At 37.0% G+C, this 23,268-nt stretch overlaps 1 protein-coding gene across 1 annotated transcript in view; it reads left to right on the top strand.

The window, feature by feature from the left end:
• Positions 1-841: 841 nt before the first annotated feature.
• The window catches only part of LOC146005030 (uncharacterized), a 31,642-nt gene continuing 9,215 nt past the window's right edge, over positions 842-23,268 (top strand). Inside the window, exons 1-3 of the mRNA XM_083144169.1 lie at positions 842-1,123; positions 5,782-5,943; positions 10,962-11,089. Coding sequence (XP_083000295.1) covers positions 998-1,123; positions 5,782-5,943; positions 10,962-11,089 — 416 coding nt within the window. The 5' untranslated portion in view covers positions 842-997. The remainder of the gene's footprint in view (positions 1,124-5,781; positions 5,944-10,961; positions 11,090-23,268) is intronic.

The following is a 23,268-nucleotide window of genomic DNA, read 5'->3' as shown; positions in this document are numbered from 1 at the left end:
TCCTCCTCTTCAGGCATGTGTTTCGAGAAAAAGAAGCTTGACGACTCTTTTGAACGACTCTTCTCAGTGAGCGAGCGCTCATGAGTCGACTCGCACAAATGAACGGCTTGAACCCATCACTATAACAAACTAAACTAGTTTTCTGTGCATTCTGCGTAAACAAACAACTCTCGGAATCTCGAAGTACGACATGCATCGATAATGTCAAGGAAATAGCACAACAATCGATTAAAATATCGATTATTTCCATAGATATTGCTTAGTTTCGCCAAGTTCACCACTTTCCTTGTAGCCGTGCGCTGTAGATAATTAAAGATGTAGTCGATTCTTAGTAGACGGTTTCGTGAATCGCACTTTACTACTAAAAACTACTACTTCGTTGTAGACTCGATTTTGTAGTCATTTTCGTGAGTCGCCCTGCAGGAATGGAATGACAATATGGCAACAATAGCGAAGGTTTTCGAGCAGGGTAGAACACGTGATGCTAAGAGAGAGGGAGACGAAACGAAAATTCGTTTCTACGCAACGGCAAATTTACGTGTGTGGCACTCTACGTCATTAATGTGTCCACCAATGAACAACGAGTTCGCGTCAACCAATTTGATAGGTTAAAACTGGTGTGGCAGCAATCACTACCTAGGGACACAACAGGTGAACAGCCCAACTCAGCAACTTTGGCTCACATCGCAAACGCGGTGTGAGCCAAAAATAAAGAAGAAGAAGAAGTCTTGCAACTTTGGCTAGATATTGAAAATGCAAGCCCAAAAAAGAAGAAGAAGAAGTCAACATATGAATCAACAGGCAAATGTGCAAGCCACAGGCAAGTAAACTGTGACGTTATTTCGTCTGTTTTGTTTGTAAACAAACAGAATCCGTTTTGTTTGGAAATAATTTAAAAAGATTATATCCTTTTTAAGTAAATTGTATCTAACAGAAAGTTATAGTAAATGAGTAATGAAAAATAACGAAGTTAATGCTGCAGTAGTTGCATGAGATTATGGCATATTCGAAATGTTTTTTCTGTTCTAAACGAACTACATCAAGCGAAGCTGTAAGTATCATTAAGGCAGAAGAAGATGGAATGGATATTCTAAGGAAAATTAAGAATTGCCTTGGTGTATGGGTAAGCATAAATCTATATATAATGATACATTTATTTACTTATTTTCCATTCTTCGGCACATCTTTATAAAACGTCAAATGGAGAATAGTTTGTTACTAGGGCGGAGCCGATACCGATAGCCCAACGATTCCTGCCACTAGCGACACTTCTATAATTCCAGTGTAAATATTAAAGAGGAACGAGTTTACAATACCGGACCACTCTCTAATTTCTATGAAATTTCGCCTACTCACTAATTGTGAACTCCTAATCACGAATCTGCATCTGCGGTCGAGTATGGAAATCGAGAAAAAAACGAGATAAACTATGTTTTCTTAACGTAACGTAACCCTACCATAAGAACAATAGCTCCACGGAAGACGCCATTTTCCCAACATGAAGAAATCAACAGTCAAGACAAGGTATACTTCTCTTAGTTAAATTATTAATTTTTCTTTGTATTTATGCTAATGGAACCTAACCTAACCTCGTATGCATTCCTCGTCTGACGTCAGCAAGATTGTTGTGCGTAAAGGAAGGCCATTAATGAATTGCGAAAGAAAGATGGTTCCGAATTGCTGTGTATGGACAATCACCGTGGTAAATCGCAAGGTTGTTTTACAAGTTCTGCACGTAAATGTACAAGTTTAACAAGTGACACCCAAATATGAACTACAGATACGTTATCAGGACACTGAAATTAGTAAGTAGGTGAAATTTTATAGAAATTGGAGAGTGGTCCGGTATTGTAAACTCATGCCTTTTCTTGGGTGGAGGGTGTCCGAACTAAGTTACTCAGAAATAATAATTATACAAATGTTTATAATTAATACATTAATATATCAGTTTATTCATGTTAACGGTAACAGTAGTATAAGCCGGAGACGGATTTCTTAAAATTTACAGGAGAAAAGACGAGAAAGTACTTACGGAATTGCGTTCTTGAGGACTTTCTGAAGTCGGGGAAATTGTTTTTTAGAATCGTGCAACGTATTTTGCCTGTGAATAAGGTATTTTTCGTCAATCATGCATCTCCGTTGTACGATAGCTCGTGCCACCATTACCGTCGACTACTTGAATCAAATGTTCCGTGCGTTCGGTTATATAACCCCCTCACAGTGTAGCAACCACGCGGAAGTTTGACAAGATGACGTGTGAGCGGTTTTTTTATCCAATGTAAGGTAAGACTCTAGTTTACGTCCTTTTCCTAAGGAATACGTGTCATATATCGTTGGAAAGCTTATTTTGTAAGGAATTCAACAACGTAAATCCCAAAGCAAGCAAAAATTTCCTGAAGGAGTAAATCGAGAAAAACCGATGTTGCCGGATATGCGCAATTGAACGTAATGGGGAATTTTTTAGATGATGAAGCACATATTTAGGGGTGAAATGAGTGCTAATGGAACCTAACCTAACATGCCTAACCTAACCTCGTAGGCATACCTCGACCCCGTGAATGGATAGTGGGGCTATCGTGAACAGAAAGTGTAAAAAGAAAAAGGTACTTACCCGAAGAGATGCCGGGTGCCGCACCACGATCGCGCACCGCGAACGCAAAGAAGCAATCACCATGCAGATAAGGACGTAAAGTAGAGTCTAGCCTCAATTTTCGCTTAAAAACCTTTTGTGAATAGTTTGTGCGGCATTTATTGGTTCATAAGTTTGGAAACACTGCACATCAGCTGACGATACTGCATATCAGCTGACGATAGACAACGTGAGTCAAAATTTGCCCGCCGAATTAGCAACGACCAATAATTGATTATAATGTTAAAAATAACGCTTTTTTCTTGGAAAAAAAAGTGATCCCCAGCTTGAAAAATCTTCCGCTATGCATATGAGGTAAGTAGCAATGATTTTTATTTGAAAACAAACGAGTTTAATGTGTCTCCGGCTTATACCACTGTTACCATGATAACGTGTAAATTAATTTAATTATTATATAAATAGTAAAAACACGCTATAAAATTTGAGATATAACTGCAAATATTCATCATTTAGTTTATGTGTAGTTAAGACCGCCAAAATTTATATGAAAGCAACTGCCCTGGCAAGAAAATTAATGTCAAAAAAGTAAAGAAAAACTGAATATTTATTGAACAACAGAAAAGGATGTTACGTCTGGTTGATGAAGAGTAATGTTTCTAATGAGTATTTTGTGTATATTATTATAATTAGTGATGTGCATAAATCTTCTTTGGTACTGTCATTCAAGTCTATGGTCCCAATCTAATCTGGGCGAAAATAAATAATCCAAGTTGGCCAATGCCAGAAGTCAAACATAGGACCTACAGAATAGAACAGCACAAGAGTAAATTTCTGAATCCACTTGCCACAAGACATAGATAAAAACAAAGCTAATTTCACAGCGACCTTTATCCCTCTGTCCCAAGAACTCTGCAATCACATGGCCCGGCACTAGTGCAGCATGATCGTAATGCTGGTTTATAAAAAAACATTTGCCTGCCTATCTTACACCCCCCCCCCCCCCCACCTGCCCTTGAGGTTTCGAGCAGCATCAACCAGGCAGTTAGTTCATGCTGTTTTTTCACCTTTCTATCTGCTTCCCAGGAGCGTGGATGTGTATCATATGGGTTGCTGGCCCCCCAAGCCAACACAGGGTAGGGTAAGTCAATCAAATGAATCTTTGAATAGAACAAATGTTGAGGCGAGTTGTAGGTGTTGACTCCTCTTCTAGCCACTGAAAATCATTGATATCAGTGGAATCAACACCTTTCTACATACTAGGGATGTGACGAAGCTGAAAATTTACCGATGCCGATGTACTCACCGATAATTTTTGGAACCGATACTGATGCCGATATTTAACCGATTCCGATACATAAGATTATTAAACAGAAATGGGATGTTATTTTCTTCATGACAAAAATAAATTTGCTATGTACATTTCTATTGCATATCATATGTATATACATATATATTCTCAAGAGATGCGAATGTACATTTGCATCTACAAAATGTTATGTGAACCTTTAAGAAGAACATGGATTCTCAAGAGATTAAACATTAGTACACAAGCAGTTCTTTGAAATGAAAAATGAATTCCTGTTCTGCCAGATTCAACTTCAGAAACACGAGATTTGGAAGCACTTCAGGAAGTAACCTACTTTTTCTGTTATCGCAAATCTGTTCAGCAACACTGAACACTCAATCACTGAATACTGATGCAGCAGGTCTCCCCAAGTATTTTCTCACCACTTGCTTCAGGTTTGAATACTCATTTTTGAATTTCCAATACAACAGCAGATCCTGGTTCAGCAATGTACTGTTTTATTTCCGATTTATAGTTAGGTTGATCCTCTGAATGAGTTTGCAATAATTTTATTACAAAAACTCTGCAATAATGACGAATCATAACGAAATTTTCAATAAATCTTACAAAACTACAATATAAAATTATTAGAAGGTAAAAACTCAAGTATAATCTGTACCGGTTTAAATATCGGATATTTGCCGATACCGATGCCGATGTGTCAATTTCGGCCGATTTTCATACATCTGTAATCGGCTTTGGCACATCCCTACTACATACCATTCTCAAGGTTAAACATTCACAAAAACTCTCCAAAAGTAAGAGTTGAGGAATTGTTTAATGAGTTATTCCTAGTGCACAACTTGAACATATTTTTTCGATTCATATAATGTTATTAGGAGCAAAATTCTGTAAAGGTTTTTATTTTATTGGATTTGACTCTAAATGAGTTGTAACTGTATTTATAATATGTTGTTTCGCTCTCATACATTTTAACATTATCTTTGTGTGTATTATGTTCAACATAAATGGGACTTTGGTTCTGTGATGGGGAAATGAATAAATGAAATGAAATGAAAAAATTCATTCAATGCCCACTAATGCTGATACTGCTGGCTCCAGCCCATACATCGGTATCTCTGTGTATCAGCTCAGTCCTAGTTATTACATACTTGACAAAATATAAACACAATGTCTAGTATATTGGCATTACAGACTGGGAGGCTGTCATGCCTCTTTCCTTATAACATGATTAAGCCTTGTTTTCAAATTAGAAAAACACTAAAGATGCTGACCAAGGATATTTTTGTTTATGTAAAAGACACTTCACACATAATATTTCAACCCTGATTCAGGGTGTTCTTCAGACTAAGTACCAAATAGTGAGAATAGCAAAACTGCTCAAGACCAGAAATCACATAATCGGGTTTTAGGAAGTATTGATGGAAGTAATTTTAATGCTAAAAGCCCTTCCTAACCCAACAACGAAAACATTTAGGTCTGATACCCCTTCATACCTATGTCACATGACATCTTAGCAGCAGCCCATATTGGAACATCTTGTATTTTCCAACACCATGGTATGCAGAAAAAAAGTACTTGTCACCTGCAAGAAAATGAGTGCACATAGACAAAACTTGATGTATGCCAGTCACTAACAACTAAAGAATGCACACATTCACGTAACAGGCCACACCAGGTCAAAGATTATGTGCATGCACAGTTTAAAACATGGTGAAAATAGCTCAAAAGCGAGCTTCATCATTTGACCATCTGGTAAAGCTAGTCATTCTGTGTGTGTGCATGTATATATAGCATAAATAATTATGCTAGCTTTGGGTCTAGATGTCAGAGCTACATGGACATAGTTTAAATTCATTTATCAATTTGTTTTTCTTTCTTTCAGGCAACAACACAACTTGATTCATCAGATATTGTGTGCATGCAATGTGAGCATGAGATTGATAGCTTTGATGATTTCCTTCAAAAATGTATTAATGCTGATATGATGTTGAAAGATACTGCCTCCATAAAGAGGGTAAAATTCAATCAACGAGAGAGAAAACAGGTAAATAATGTTAGTTTACAGAAATTTAAATTAGAACAAGCATGTGAGAATGTTGTGAGTTTCTGGAAAAATACCACAAAATTTTTACACTTCATGGATGGACATAATTTTTTAGGTAGCCCCAAAGATTATCACCATGATATGTGATTCACAGTGCTCTAATTCAAGAATGTTTGCTGAACAAGCAATTGGCCAAATTGCACCAAATTTTTAGAAAATGTTAAAAAGTTTTAATTTTCCATTCTCATATTAGGAAATTACTTTCAGAAATGTACATAAATAATAGAAAATATTTTCTAAAAATAGTTAAGAAGTAACTTTTGTTTTAAACTAATTTTGTACAAAAGTGACTACCACAAGTGAAAATATTTTTCAGCCATTAAGAACATGGTATATACAAGAGTGCCGACTTGTCAAAATTATTGGGGGGCTCTGATCACTGAAATAAATTAATGAATGACTCACTCTCTCCCTTTTTTAAGTTTTGGCCTCAGTGTTCCAAATCTCATAGAATCCCATGAATTCCTCAAAAATATCAAAATTTTTATTCACAGTTGGAATGCAGAATATTAATTGTCCACGGATGGGTATGTCACAAGTTTTGTCAACCATAATAGCAAAATATTCCCGACTTTTAATATCTGCTACCACAGAGTGCAAAACAGATCTCCCTAATATATCAATGAATGTCATGTGAGAGCCATTTGTAGCCTGAACATCCCATCCACTACCCTAGTTCATGCACATCGTCTTTTGAAACTCTTTTTAGTAAAAATTTTAACAATACTCATAATTACATACTTAGTACAGTGCTCGAAAAAAGTTTTGCATATTATGATTCCATGCGGTTTGAGTCACGATATCCCCAAAAGGTATACAATGTTCATTATGTGAGCAATGCCCGAGACAGAAACCGACACAATGCGCCAAGTGAGTTCGATATTCAGCAGATAGAGGGCAGTAGTTGCCACATGATCCTTGAGCAGATTTGAAAGCAACACGATGGGTGGCATTGTCCGTGTCTTATCGACACTTGTTAGTTGGAAACTGCACAGAGAGCGGATGGAAAACGAAGGGCAACATGCCTCGAGCAACCATTTCTGCTACGGACCGCATTCGAATTGTAACACTGCTGCAAGAGGGATATCGCCAAGTAGACGTCGCTGCCTGTGTGTCAATGAGCCAAAGTGATGTATCTCGAGTGTGGAAAACGTTCAGGGGGACACAATCAGTTGCTGATCGACCAAGGACAGGGCAGCCACGCAAAACAACACGCAGGGAAGATCGGTACTTGGTGATTTCGGCACGTCGTAGACCCACTGCAACTGCTACCAGTTTGTGGCAAGACCTGCGGGGGGCCTCAGGAGTGAATGTTTCCAATCAGACATTGCGGAATTGACTTCATGAGGAAGGATTGACGTCAAGAAGACTCATACCCAAGGTTCATCTTAATCCACACCATAAGAAAGACTGTGTAAGGTGGGCCACAATGCACAGTGAATGGAGTCAGGAACAGTGGGAGCACAAGCTCTTTACGGACGAGGTCACCATCAATTTGCACCCGTTAAGCAAAAGCATAAGTTATAACTCCATTAAGCCTTGTTTCCATGATTATGAAAAACTAAATATGCTGACCAAGGCAGTAATTTATTTTATTAAAAACATAAACTAACGTAACGTTTCAACCTTCTAGCAAGGTCTTCTTCAGACTCTGTATCAAGTACAAAAGTAACCAGATACAACAAGAAGGGTAATATATATACACAAACATTACTCCCTCCAGACTATTTAGAAAGTTGTTTGGAACTTTCTAGCAGATGACTTTCACTTTCCAACTTTACTTTCACCTAAAAGGCTAAACACAATTACTTCCATATAGAATGTGGTTGGACTTTTTAATCTCACGCTCTTTTCCCTTCATTTTTCTTCCTTCTCCTCTCCTCTTTTTCTCTTGTCCTTTCCACTCTTTCCAACATCTTCTTCCATTCTTTGTTTAACTTCAGTCCCCCATTCCAGTTCATTGTGTCTTCTTCGCCTTTCTTCTCTATTTCCTTGGCTTCCTTCCATTTTCTCACTAGCATTCTCTTCTCCCTTCCTATTTGCTTAGCCTCATCCCACTCTATGTCATGTCCTGTTTCTCTCGTGTGTTTAAATATTGCATTTACGACTTAAGAGGGAGGGAGTAATGTTTGTGTATATATATTACCCTTCTTGTTGTATCTGGTTACTTTTGTACTTGATACAGAGTCTGAAGAAGACCTTGCTAGAAGGTTGAAACGTTACGTTAGTTTATGTTTTTAATAAAATAAATTACTGCCTTGGTCAGCATATTTAGTTTTTCAAAAGCATAAGTGTTTGGAGACGATCAGATGAGAGATTGAACGAGCCCTTCATCCAGGAATGTCACCAACAGCAGGGAGGCTCCATCATGTTTTAAGGTGGAATCATGTTTGGTCGACGTACGCCCCTAATTCCTCTCCAGGGTCACGTGACTGGTCTGCTGTACCGAAACGCTATTCTCGAACCCGTGGTAGCAGGTTTCTCTACAACTGTGGGGATGGCTTCACGCTGGTGGATGATAAAGCTCGACCACATTGAGCCAGAGTGATTCAAGAGTTCCTTGATATGCACGGCATTCGACGCATGGTGTGGCTGGCGTATTCTCCAGACATGAACTGCGTGGAACATGCATGGGGTCACCTGAAGCGAGCAATTGTCAGCCGCGAAAATCCTCCTGTGAAAAAGGTGCAATTGCGGGAGGCTGCCATTCAAGAGTGGGACAGTCTTCCTCAGGAGAAGTTGAATGATCTTATCCTTAGCATGTCTTGTCGTGTTCAAGCATGCCTTCGGGCTCGAGGTGTCTATACACGGTACTGAACTCCCATCTGTTGATCCCAAGCATGCCTGCGAGCAGTAGGTACTCGGTATTACACTGCCTTTGTTTTGTGTTTCGCATCCCACACTTTCAATCTTGTGCTTCTGGTATAATTTTGTCTCTTTTGCATGGCTGCACTGTTTTCTTTCTGTTTGTATGTCCCCCCTGTACTCTTGAATATGATTCCATGTATCTAGTACAATAAAATTATCACAAACACTGAATATGCAAAACTTTTTTTGAGCACTGTATATAGTAATAAGTCATGTGTTTTGCTGTCTCTGGTCATAGACCATCCCCCAAAGTTGATGGTTTAGCGGTCTCAGCCCCCCAAAGTGATGGTCTAGAACATTTCAAATGTGTATTTAAAGTTAAGTTCATGTGGCACAATTCAGAGTATACTTTACAAGAGAAGCAAAATAATACATTAGATCATCTTACGCAAAATTATTTTGGGGGCTCTGCCCCCACATCGTTAACAGTGGTGGGACTTGAGCACCCCAAGCCCCATGGAGTCTGCACTATATATATATATATATATATATATATAAAAAAAAAATCAAATAAGGTAAAAGGAAACACTCACCGGACAGTAGGAAAATTCAAAATTTTCGTTAATTTATAGCATCATTGGTGTGAGAAGAAACAGAAGACGGAACCGGTTCCGTCTTCTGTTTCTTCTCACACCAATGATGCTATAAATTAACGAAAATTTTGAATTTTCCTACTGTCCGGTGAGTGTTTCCTTTTACCTTATTTGATTTTTACTTAGCCCTTTTGGCCCTCCTTGCTTTTATCCATTATATATATATATATATATATATATATATATATATATATATGTTAGGATTGGTTGAAAAATTTTAGATGCACAGTCAGCATCTAGCTTTGAGGCAAATACCACTGTACTTTTACATTTAACGTATGATTTTATATTCTAAATAGTAATGTAAAGCTAAAAATTGGTTAAGACTTACTAGTTAAGATGTTCCTGAATAACATAGCGAGGGTTCCCACAAATTCCATGTTAAGTATGGCAGATTCAAAATAGTGACCAGCCTTACCCCCATCCTGCTGTTTTATATATAAGGGTATATTATGTACATTATCATTACACCTAATGAAATGAGAAATATTCAGATAATATACATTGAAGTGGCAAATTTTGAAAGTGATATATATATTTTACAGTAAGTGTTTTTGTAAAGTAACATAAAACATATTTTTAATTTTTATAAAAAAACATTAGTTGTGTGTTGAATAAGAAATATTTTAAGAGCTAACTATGGTGATCCGGAGGCCAGATAATATATTTTTTAACAATATTCTAGTTCTTCTTTTGAATTTTGAAATGCATCTGTTTTTTTTTTTCCCTGTGTGGTGTTTAAATCAGTAATTTTGTCTCTCTGACTACTTTTCACACCTGCAGCCACCCAAGACAAAGAACTCGCAACGTTATAGTGTCCTTACCCCATCCTTCTTCTTGCCGATGGGCCTCCCCGATGGTGCAGTGGTAGCGTCATCGCCTTGTAATCAAGGAGTCCTGGATTAGATACCCGGTGGAGGCACATAGTGGTTCGGATCCCAATTTAAACTGTAGGTCCAGTAGTAGTCTTTCTGTGCCTAAAGTGGACTTAAGACCCGAACTCAAAACAAACCAAACCAATCTTCTTGCCGAAACCATAATGCCTGCCATGGTTGACAGTTGAAAACGTTGCTACATCTTTTCTCCCTTCTTGTTTACAAGCAACCAGCCCTCCTCTGGGCATGGTCACAGCATTGTCCAGGGACATGCATGTGAGGAAGGGATGAGGACAAAAATGGTACTTACAGCAAAATGTGCATATCAGTACATAATGAATCTCTCCAAGTTTGAACTTGTAATGGGCCCCATCATGTAATTGTAGAATTAGCCTCTAGGTGGCAGTATAATGCAGTTAACGCAAACATTGCATGCACTAGTGAACACGAAGTGTTCTGCATCTTATAATTCACTAAATGTGAGTCTGTTGCAGGGATGTCCATTATTTCTTATACAATTTAATGAGCATTATGTAGCTATAATTTGCATTTCCAACATCAGTATAATTTTATATTACATGTGTGTTATTATTTTAAACGACTTTTATTTTTTTTTTTCCAGGTCACAGTGATGAGTGAAACTTCAAATTATGACATTGCTTCCAATCAGTCTGAAGAAAGTGGCTCTTCACTTGTTGATTCTAATCTGAGCTTTGGAAATAACTCAGAGTTAATAACAGAATCATCAGGGTATGTATCAATTCCATATAGCATGTTATGAGAAGGGTATGCATATTGATGTACAGAATCATGTGGTCCCTGGTTCATGTCTAAGTACTGTTGCCAATGTCTTTATTCTCTGAAATACTTCATAGTTCCATATATCAGGATCAGTGAGATGAAAATTTACTTCTTTGTGGCAAATGTATAAAAATATTAACAAATCTCTATTAACACTGCCCAACAAAAAATATTTTTTCATACCTCTGGGGTAAAAATAGGTGATTCTTAAGGAAATGATCGTGCTGATTTCGAAAATCAACATAAGAATGTGCTCTCATGTCAGGTTCAAAAGATACGAACATATATATATATATATATATCATTATATATTACACTGGTCTACATATGAATTTTTATTTTCTGCTGACTTAGATATTTTAACTGATTCTATATAATTTGAGGTCGCTGATTCTAAATATGTAGTCAGAAAAAGTGTATCACGTCACAATTTTTCACAAATTACATTTGAAAAATTTCACAATATTATAATACTGGGCTAAACTCCAACAATTTTCCATATAGATATCTGCACATAATTAAATTTATTTTTCTGCTGACTTAGATATTTTAACTGATTCTATATAATTTGAGGTCGCTGATTCCAAATATGTAGTCAGAAAAAGTGTATCACGTCATAATTTTTCACAAATCACATTTGAAAATGTTCACAATATTATAATACTGGGCTAAACTCCAACAATTTTCCATATAGATATCTGCATATAATGAAATTATAGGACTACAAACATAGGTGGCGGAGCTGATAACAGGTATTAAGTTGCATTGTTTCACAAGTCACATTTCAAAATTTTCAGAAAATTATATCCGGCTACATTCCAACAGCACTTGCAAAGAGATTGCGACGTAGTCAGATGTCCATGCAGAGTATCACGTCACGTTGTTTACAAACATACGTTTCTATTTTCTCAATAGGGAGTTCTTAATGGACAAAAAGTTTAGGAAATTCCGGCAAATTGATCAATTTGTTTCACGAGCACATACAGTCGACACCTGATGCCTGGACTTATGCTAAACTTAACATACACCACAGAATAGCACAAAATGCATACCTACTTAGGCAAAAAAAAAATTGTTTCTTTGATTTTCTGGAGTAGGTGGCCTCAGGAACGTCACGCTGCAAGCACCAGCAATAGTCGGCCATCATGTTTTCATTCCATCTCCCCTGATATCGGTGCTTCATTGTTTTTATGTCTTGGTGGAAGCGTTCGCCCTGTTCTTCACTTACAGCACCAAGATTGGACGGAAATACATCTAATTGGCTGTGCAGGAAGTGAAGCTTGACACTCAAATTTACTCCTAACTTTTGGAAAGTCAACCAACAAATTTTCAACTAGAACCTCGTAGTTCTGCACCCTGAAGTTTCCGAGAAAGTTTGTAAAGACATCAGAAAAGGCACACCATGCATCTTTCTCTGTGCGGTTCATTGTTTGTAAGAATTCTTCATCTTTCATTAGCATCCTTATCTGAGGACCATCAAAAATACCTGCTTTTACTTTCTCATGCGTCAATGCAGGAAATTTTGAGCAAATGTATTTAAAGCAAGCCCCATTCTTATCCAGAGCTTATCCCAACTTAATGTGCAGTGGAGGAAGTAACACTTTCTTAGGATCAACAAGCGGCTTGTTCTGGATGTTTTTCGCCCCGACTTCAAAACCTTTCCTGGCAGACCACAGTCTTCGTACCCAATGTTCGTTCCTTGCTCGACTGTCCCATAAACACAAAAAGCATGGATATTTCGTGAAACCTGCTTGTTGACCAAGTAACATTGAAATGACCTTGAGATCTCTACACACAAGCCAACTGTTATTTGCATACTTTATCTTTCGAAGCAGTTCTTTCATTGTTTCGTAGCTTTCCTTCAAAAGTACGGAGTGGCCAACATGAATGGAACTTATTGCCATTATGCAGCAACACACACTTAAACTCCTTTTCGAGCTATCAATAAAAAGCCTCCATTCTTCTGCATTATACATACATCCCATAGCTTCAATTAGTCCCTTCACATCTGTACAATAGACAAGTTCTTCGTTCCTTTGAAAATATCTTAGATGCCTCTCTCTGTCGCGATACATGAAGGTTGTTCCAGACGCTAACATATTTCTTTCCTTAAGTCTACACAGGTCCTGCATACTTTTATGAGGTGCCCAGGATTTATCTTGGTCACCCAATTTAATTCCGAAATATGCACTATATGCTTTCCTTACAAAAGTCAGTAATATTTGTCCTTTGTTTTGGGGTTAACAATGCTCGAATAACTGATTGAAATAATATTCATTATAATATTCCATGTGCTGCCATCTTGTGACCTCCTTACGGACTACGTTGTTTCATTGCTCTAAATATACATCCCTAATATTAGATAACTTTCTATTTTCCTCCGAAACCTGACGTGATAGAAAAAAACGGATTTCGGTTTTGGATTTACCACCCTCGAATTACTAAAGACCAACCATCAGCCTCCAGTCAGCAAAATGGACGTAGACCAGTGTTATACGTGAAGTAAAATGCTCGCACTGAGATTGACACATGGTCCCACCTATAAAATTTGGACACACTTATAAGATCATGCCACAATCTTGTTAAATGAGCTTACAAATGTGCAATTGATATACATGTAATGATACTTAACAATAGCGTAGATAAGAGAGGGACATGAAGATATATCCCCCCTTTGAGATATTTTTTTCTGAACCTTGTGATTCAAGGTCTATCCAACTTTTGATGATTACATGAATTAATGTACCGCTAGTATTCCCCATTATTCAAACCCTATCTACGCCACTGATACCTTATCTTGTAACAAAACATGTCTGTTACCTTGCTTACAAATGCAGCTGCTTGTAATCCTGTTTACTCTTCTACATAAGAAACCAATAATAATCCACCACCATGGCAGGATTCTTACGACCTTGGTATCTCTTCTCCATCATGGAAATGTCTAGATGAAACCTTTCCCCTTGTTCATCACAAACATATCCTAGATTTTCAGGGAAGAAGTTAATATGTGAATGGAGGAAGTGAATTTTCAAGGACATATTGCAGCTCATGTTTTTGTAGCATTCCAACAAATTTGTGACCAATGTTTTGTAATTTTCGGCTTTTCTGTTTCCAAGAAACCCATGTACAACACTTTTAAAGGACTGCCAAGCTGCTAACTCTACTTCTTGTAAAAGATATTCAAACGTTTCGTCCAAAATGAGCTTCCTGATTTGAGGATCGATGAAAATTCCTTCCTTCATAGTTGCATACATCATCTCAGGAAACTTATTTTGCAGATACGAAAAGCGTCGCCATCTTTGTTGAGTGCCTTCACAAAGATCTTCAGCAACTTAAGTTTGAAGTGCAAGGGAGGAAGAAGAATTTTATGAGGCGGAACCAATGGTTCAGCTTATATATTACATACTCTTGGAACAAATTCCTCCCACTTCTCCCACTGTTGCACCACAATGTTTGTCTTTCGCATGGCTGTTCCACAAACACAAAAGCAACAATATTTCATGAAACCATTCTGTAATCCAAGCAGTAAACCAATCACTTTCGTGTCTCCACGTATCTTCCAACCAAGATCCTCGTATTTTATAACATGCACAATTGCAGACATATTTTCATGAGTTACTTTCAAACCGACAGAATGGAACACCAGAACAGATGATAACGTATTACCACTATGAAGCAATACTGCTTTCAAACTAAATTTTGAGGAATCAATAAACAATCGCCACTCATCTGGATTGTATACAACACCTATTTTGTTCATCAAACCAATAATGTCCATACAGAAACATATTTTCTTTCTTTCTTTTCTTTTTCTTCTCTCTCTCTTTTGCCTTTCTTTCTCTCTCTAGAGAGAGAGAGAGAGATTTCCTTCCATAGCAAAATATTGTGCAAAGGGCTGCTGCCTGGGATGAAACTTAGAAATGTTTGTACCAGGGGCAATTAATTGCCATTGCTGAAGTCTAGAACCTAGAAGTTTGGATGCTTCTTTGTACAAATTTAAGTCCCGTGCAAAATCATTTAAGTCTTCCTGCTGTATTAAATGTATGTCTCTGCTAGAATGTACTGGTGCATAGTCCGGATATTTCACGTAGAAGCTGGTGGCTCCGGTGAAACGTCTGGTTGAGGTTCATCACAGTCTCCCTCTTCGTCTGTCCATGTTTCAGTGGCACAGGTAGCATGTGAGGCACAGGTAGCATGGCAGAAGGAATATCAGGATACTGGATGACGTGTTTACTTTTTCTAGACATGCCGGATATCTTAGTCATGCAGAAGTAACAGTGACTAAGGTGGTCTGTTGATATTCTCCACACCATCAGTACTGCAAACGGTAAGGCTTTTAGTTTTCCATGTAACCACAGCCTAAGATTTGTTGTACAAGTTATGCAGCACTGATGAGGAGCCCATGGTTTGTCTTGGTCACCAATCCGAAACCCGGCTGTAGGAAACAGGAGAGATAAGTGATATGCAGCACGAGTGACCAAAGACATGACAGTTTTATAACCTCAAGCACGTAAAATTGTTGTCATCTGTTTGAAAAAAGGGGAGAGGGCTAGGATAGACATTATGTCATCCTGGCAAAGTATTTTAATCTTTCACTCTTCCATTTCTGCCGGTTGACTGGGCTTACTTTCCGTTCTTCATTTTAATTTAATTAGCAGTACGAGCAAAATATACCTAATGCAATATTTCAGAACTGTGATGTGATGTGCAAGTATCATTATTATTTCCACTATCTATGCATTAAAATCATTAAGAATCACCAATTGTTTCCTTGGAGGTAAAAATCCTGTTGGGCAGTGTAATTAGAAACTTGGAACTCCTACACACACTCAGTTTATTTAGAGACAAAATTCTCATCTTCAAAAAGACCTACTTCGAGTGCTGGTGGCAAGAATTTCCTGTTACAGGAAGGAAATCCTTCTACAGCAATAAGCAAGGTCGCCTGAGGCTGTGAATGAACCACGTGATATTGTTGCTGTGAACACAAAACTGGAGAAAAGGTCTATCAAACAACAACAACTATCTAGTCAAAGCAAGAACGTGTTTGTAATTACTAATTTCATGGTTTTCCTTCATGTTGTTATTAATATTTTATTTATTATTATCCTATGACTATGTCGAGTATTTTGTAATTTTATTCAACACATATATGAACTGCAAGATTAAACATGTTTTCAATATTTTTAGTAAAGAAGTAATATTTTGATTAATGTTGTCATACTATGTTCTTCATTCTTGAAATGTTTCTAATAAAAGCAACACCAATTTATAACAAATATTGTAGCCCACTAGAGCCAATGAAGCGCTTTCAAAAATTATTCTCAAACGGTTTGAAATTACAGTGAAAAACAATAGGGCAATTTTAATAAACATATATTATAAACCACCATCCACAGAAACTTGAAAAAGAAAAGAAAACCTACTGGCTGAGTGGACACTCGAACAGTTGAGCAAAATGTCATCTTCTGGGTTTGCTAGACACTGTGTGGCACGTTTTGTTGGTCATTTGTTGCAACTTTACATTTCGATAGGCCTCTTAATATATTTTCATCTCCCATAAACTATAGCTTGTGGTTATCAATATTTATATATCCTTCGCATATATGATATGATTGTTATGGAAATGTAAGCTACTGCTTCAAAAACCTCCTTCAAGCCAAAAGCTGGGTCGGGAAGACTGACGCGATTTATTTCCGGATGATAGACAGTGTAGCAAACTGTAATGAACTCCCACTTCTTGCAGTTTCATTGTCGAAATGATAGGACATGTAATTGCGAAGAACATGTGTGTTTATATCAGGGAATACCAATTTCCTTTTGTCATTATGTTCATTTATGCCTACATAAGTATTGTGTGTGTAATGTAGCACACAATGTTTATCACGTTGAAAATTAATCTATTTGTTTCTGGAGCAAATGTACTTGTCTTCTTTTACGTTTTCACCGAGTTTCACAAAACCGATCCTTAAAGTAATCTGCATTAATAAAATTTTTCACGAGTGAAGAATCTGTCATGAAATATATTAATGGAAAGTTATTTATTTATCTGTAATTATTCATCAAATATATATTATTACGTAAATGACATCTATAAGGCTTCCACTTTTTGGAGTTGCAACTTTTTTGGTACGGGATGTTTGCTTTAGTGCCCTACCTTCTTGTCACATCGTGCAGATTTGAACTTTGAAATTTTCGAGGGTGGGTGGTTTTTTTCACCGTGGGTGTACATATTGTTTGTGATAATCAAATCATTTATTATGCAAAGTTCCAATAGTCTCTCTCTCAATTGTTATTTATCACTTCTTCTCCATGCTTTCCAATTAGTTTTACCTGGTGTTCTGTTCTATTTCCCACTCTGTCATTCATATGTCCTAGGATAATAACTTATTTATCTATGTCTTCAATAGTTGTTTGTAGTAGTATTTCATAAAAATGATCTTTGTTGTTTGAAGTTTCATCGTCGTTAGAGGCATACACTATCAGTAAAGTTAATTCTTCTTTCTGCTCTAAAATGTATAGTGCCATTATTCTGTCATTTATAAATTTCCATCCCTTGATATTTTCCTTTCTATCTTTATGTATCATACATGCCACATGATTTAGTCTTTGTACTATTTATCTTTAAACCAACTCTTTTCCCTTCCTTATCCAAATCTCCTAATTTCTTTTCCATATTATGGTATGTGTGAGATAGCAGACAAACATCATCTGCAAAGTCCAAGTCTTCTAGCTGTTGGGTGAGACTCCAATTTATACTTCTCGTTTTTCCTTCTGTTACCCCTCTTCTTTACTTTATCAATTACCATCAGATATATTGTTGGTGATTATATACATCATTGCTTTACTCCTGAAATAACTGGTATTAGATCTGTATGTATTCCTCATACACAGCTTGGCATGTGGAACCATCATAGGAGTTTTTAATAAGATCAATCATATGTGCTGGAATGCCATATTCCTTTACAATTGTCCACATTTTCATTCTATTTACAGAGTCAAATGCTTTGTGGAAGTCCACAAATATAAGGTACAGATTAGAGAAGTATTCCATACTCTGTTCTATTATAATACGCAGTGTATTTATCTGATCTATAAAGGAACGTTTGCTTCGAAAGCCTGCTTGTTCTCTCCGGATCTTTTTCTCAACACATCCTTTAATTTGGTTTAAAATAATTCTACTTAGAACTTGCTAGGAACTGAAAGTAGTGTTATGCCTCTCCAGTTATTGCAGTTGGTAATATCTCCATTTTTAGGTATTTTTTACTAGTAAACCTCTTTTCCAATCTTCTGGTATCGATTTTGTTTTCCATATTTTTGCAAAAAGTGGTTGTAATATTTCTATTGTCATCTCCGTGTCTTCCTTGAGAATTTCTGGTGGAATGTTATCAATTCCAGGTGCTTTACCACTCTTTTGTTCTCTCAACGCTTTTTTAATTTCTTCTTTTGTTGGTTCTTTAGTAGTTATTTCATCATCTATTTCATATTCTGGTATTTCAAGCAAATCTTCTGTCCCTTATATGGCTTGGTTTAATACTTCTGAAAAATGTTCTTTCCATCTATTGAGGTGATTTTTCTTATTCGTAAGGAGTACTCCATCTTTATTTCTCACTGGGCGATTCCGTATGGTTTTCTTTTGAGACAATATCTTTGTCATTTGGTATACTTCTTTCATATTTCCCTCATTTACTGCTTTTTCTGCCTTCCCGGCTAACTCGCTGGTCCATTTTCTACGGTCAGCTTGTGCACTATATTTCACTTCATGGTCCTGTTTCCTATATTCTTTCTTGTAATGTGCTTTCTTTTTCCTAGTTTTACACATATTCATCTTCTGCTTAATGTGTTTCCTTTATTCTATTTTCCTCCAAGTTTCCTCTAACATCCAGTTCCTTTTCTTAGGGTTTCTATATCCCAGAACTTCTTTTGATACCGTTGTAAATGTATTTTTCACCTTTTCCCAGTGTTGTTCCACCTCATCACCATCCTGCTCCCCTAGTTCTTGATATTTGTTTTGAAGTTGCAACTTGAAGTCCTGTTTTACACTATTGTTCTGTAGTTCTCCAATGTCAAACTTTGTGCTTTGTTTATTAAATTTCTCTTTTGCAGCCATCATTTTTACCCTAAAACTGGCTACCATAACTGCTAATGTCTGCTCCACGTTTACTTCTCACATCTAATAAATATGTTCTCCATTTCCTACTTATAGCTAGCTATATGATCAATCTGATTTTGATTGATTGATTGATTGATTTGGTGTTTTAAGTCCACTTTATGCACAGTAAGGCTAATCGGGACTGGACCTACAGTTTAAAGTCGAATCCAATCTGATTTTGAGTTTTGAGTTATGATCTGAGGATACCCAAGAGATCTTATGTATATTCTTATTTACAAATAGTGTGCCACCAATAGTCATTTCATTTGAGGCACATCAAATCTACAAATAGTCCCCCATTTTCATTTCTATCACCTAGGCCAAGTTTGCCGATCACTTGCTCCAGTCCAACATTTTCTGAGCCAATTTTAGCAGTTAAATCACCCATTACTATAATAACATCTTTCTTGTTAACCTTATTTATAGTGTCTTGTAATTCTCTGTAGAACCCATGTTTTTCTTCTATTTCTGCTTGGTTTGTAGGTGCATAGCATTGTATGATGCTAACATTTTGAACCTTTGCCTGTAATCTGACCATAATTATTTGTTCAGATACAGGCTTCCAGTCCAATATACATCGAGCAGTCTTCTTGCTTATGAGTATCCCTACTCCATTACGATGTTCATCATCTTCATTTGGTCTACCTGAATAGAGGAATGTCATACCACTAGATGTTTTCATCTCTCCAAATTCATTCCAACGCACTTCGCTCATTCCCAGGATGTCCAACTTATATTTCTCCATTTCTGCTTCTACTTGTTGCAATTTTCCTGCCTCATATAATGTTCTAACATTCCAAAACCCCACTAGCGTTTTCTTTTTAAGTCCAAAGTCGTCAACAATTTGTCCGTTTTGCTATTTCCTTGTTTGGTTTCTTTAATAATCTATTTTTAAGGTAGTGGGTTATTAGCCCTCTGCCCCCAAGAGCCATGATTGGGCTGCCATCTTTAGGCCTTGGCACTTGCCACTCCACAATGTGGGCCCGACCCTGTGGCCGAGTGGTTAGCACATCGCGCTGCGATGCCAAGGGTCCCGGGTTCGAATCCTGGTCGGGCTTGGTTGTTTGTGAATGTCCATTCATCAATTTCATCATTTCATCACTCATCCCCATCTTCGCAAATTAGCCAAGAGGCACAAAACGCGAAGTAAAATAAACTAAATCAATCAATCAATCAATCCACAATGTGGGACACAGATGCAGATGTTTGCATTTGTCTGCTTAGGACTGGGTAGGAATATTAGGTAAGATGGGACATTGCAGAACGCCTTAGTCTGGCTTCTCTTTTGAGACTTGTCCAGCATGGGTGACCCTGCTGGTAGAAAAAATCTACTGCTGGCATTGCTCTCAATCTCAATAAAGCACGGAAACCCCTCTGCCCACACGGTCAGTGCTACTTTAAGGCGGCATTCGCTGGAGGGGTATGGAACCATAGTTCCTCGAAAAAAATTATACAGGCAAACATCAGTGGGAAAGGTTATATTGACTTTCTCTTGTAATGAATGAGGATCATTTTGGAACACTACATATCTAGGGAAAATTGTCACCAGTGCAACATATGCAGCTCTACTCAAGAACCACTTGCATCCTGCAATCAAGTCTAAACAAATGAGACCTTTGTGCAAGTGTTTTGTTGAAACATGACAATGCACGACCCCAAACTGCCAGATCAACTGTTACGACCATCCACGATCTGTCTTTCACATCCACCGTAATCTCCAGACCTTGCCTTCAGAGATTTTTACATCTTTGAATTACCGAATGAGGCATTTGGAGGCATGTGTTCCCCAATCAAATGAAGATGTGATGTAAGCAGTGCACAAGTGGGTACCTCACAGACAAATATATTTTTTCTAGAGGTATGGATGCACAGTGCTGGAATACTAGTATGGTACACCAAGGAGATTATTTTGAAAAATTATGCAAGTGCATACCTTCTTGTATTCAATTCATTTCACTACAAGAAATATGTAAGAAATATTTTTAATTTGATTCTGCCTCATATGATTACTTCCTCATAGTCCGGTGTTTACTCCAATACAATGAGTATTTTCTGATAGTGTTAATTTGTAAGAAAATAAATGAAACCTGTCGTTTTAATGTTGTTAAAAACCACTTATTTTCCTAGGTACACATGAGCCTCAGGCTTCAGTCACAGTGTTTTGTTTGTGGAAGATATGTACATGCCAACATGTTCTTTTAGAAGTAAGCTGTATTGTGATTGTAGTTGCATTGTAAGGGCAATTGCAGGTGCAGTTGTCCTGCTCATATTGCTTTCTGTCTAAATTATACTGTATTCTCTGAACTAGAACAGTTTGTAGCAATAGGGATTCATCTAGCATGTGCTTGTGCAAAACAATCCTGCCACCCAATTTTCCTGTTTCTTGCACTAAGGATACTTTTGAATCATATGGGATCAACTTTAGAAGCACCGTAACAAAATAGAGTTAATGGTGCTGTACCTTGTTGATTCACAAATTTAAATTATTTTTGGTCTATGAAACGTACCCAATGAGACTATAAAAACTGCAATTTTTCAGAATTTTTGTTTGGTCATGGCATTTCTTTTTTAAATTTACTTCTGAAAATTCCAAAAATAAACTGAAATTTTTCCACAATCCTGGTTCACATTAATGCAAATATTTTGTTACTTATTTCAGCTAGGAAGTTCATCTTGGGCTCCTTTTAAAGCTCCTTAAAGGGTGTTCCTATGATATGCAACACAGTCATATTTAAAAGAAAACAAAATCGTAGCTTTTTCCAAATTTTAAATTTTGGGAAAATCTCAAAAACATCATTTTTGAAAAATTTCAAAAAATAAATGTTAAATACCTTTTGTAAGCATGTGTGCAAAATTTTAAGATGGGACAATCATCAGACCATATTTTTAAAGAAGTTAAAAAGTCATCCCTTTAGATCTATCACTAAAGAGTTATTAAGCCATAAAATCTGTAAATTACAGTTTATTTGGAAAGAATAACAGAAGACAAGATGTTCAGTAGGTGGCACACTGTGTGTTTCTGTACCTGCAAATACATGTCCAGTTTTGCTGGGTCCTGATTCTCTTGTCTGTAAGCCTCAGTTGTGCTTCAGCTTGGACCAAGGAACAGGCTTCTTTCATGTTGTCATTAACTTACTGTTGTTTTAGTTTGTTTCATGGAAATCTTCTAGTGACATAACATTTGTGTAAATTGATTTATTACGTATGCATTAGGGAAGTTATCCGTGTGGTTATAAAATAGTGAAATTTGACTGCATAATTATGTGAAATATTTTTCATCACAATGGATGGTGAGAGAGAAAAGAAATGGTCATTACATGCTACAAAATGCTGTAATCCATTTTTCAGAAAAAACATTGCAGAACCGGTATGGATGACTTATTAAAAAAGTTTTCATATGAAATCAGGAATGAAAATATGTGATAAGTCCAGAAAGACACTGTCCGATTTTAAATCTGAAGAACCTTCTGTTGATGAAAATGCATTGGCAGGCCCCAGTGGTGAAACCCAAGATATTTGACTCAAACACTTCAGTTCAGTTGTTGAACAAATCTCTTTCTTAATTAGGTGAGTCACCTGTTGATAAGAAGGTTTCTCACTCGACCACTTATGGAAAATCCAAATTAGAGAAAATGAAGGAAAATTTTGAGACAATACTAATCCCTGTACAGAAACCTAAAAGTTGGTCTAGACTTAAGGATAATGAATGAGTTCAAAGGTGTTACAGACTGCACGGCACGTCGAGTGAAAAAAACTGGTTTCCTTAAAAGGCGTACTCTCCTCTCCTTACCCAAAACCTGGCAGGACAATTTGATGAAGAGGCAGTATTATTGGCTAAGGAAATCTACAACAATGATGAGTAAGTAGGATCATGCCAGGAAAGGCAGATGTAGTTTCAGTGTGTGAAAATACACGTTCAGAAAAGGCTCACTGTACCTAATTGATACAAAATTTATCAACACTTTAAAACTAAATACCT

Source organism: Lepisma saccharinum, chromosome 22 (assembly GCF_977018435.1).
Source record: "Lepisma saccharinum chromosome 22, izLepSacc3.1, whole genome shotgun sequence".
NCBI lineage: Eukaryota > Metazoa > Arthropoda > Insecta > Zygentoma > Lepismatidae > Lepisma > Lepisma saccharinum.
This window is presented reverse-complemented; position numbering and strand designations above follow the sequence as displayed.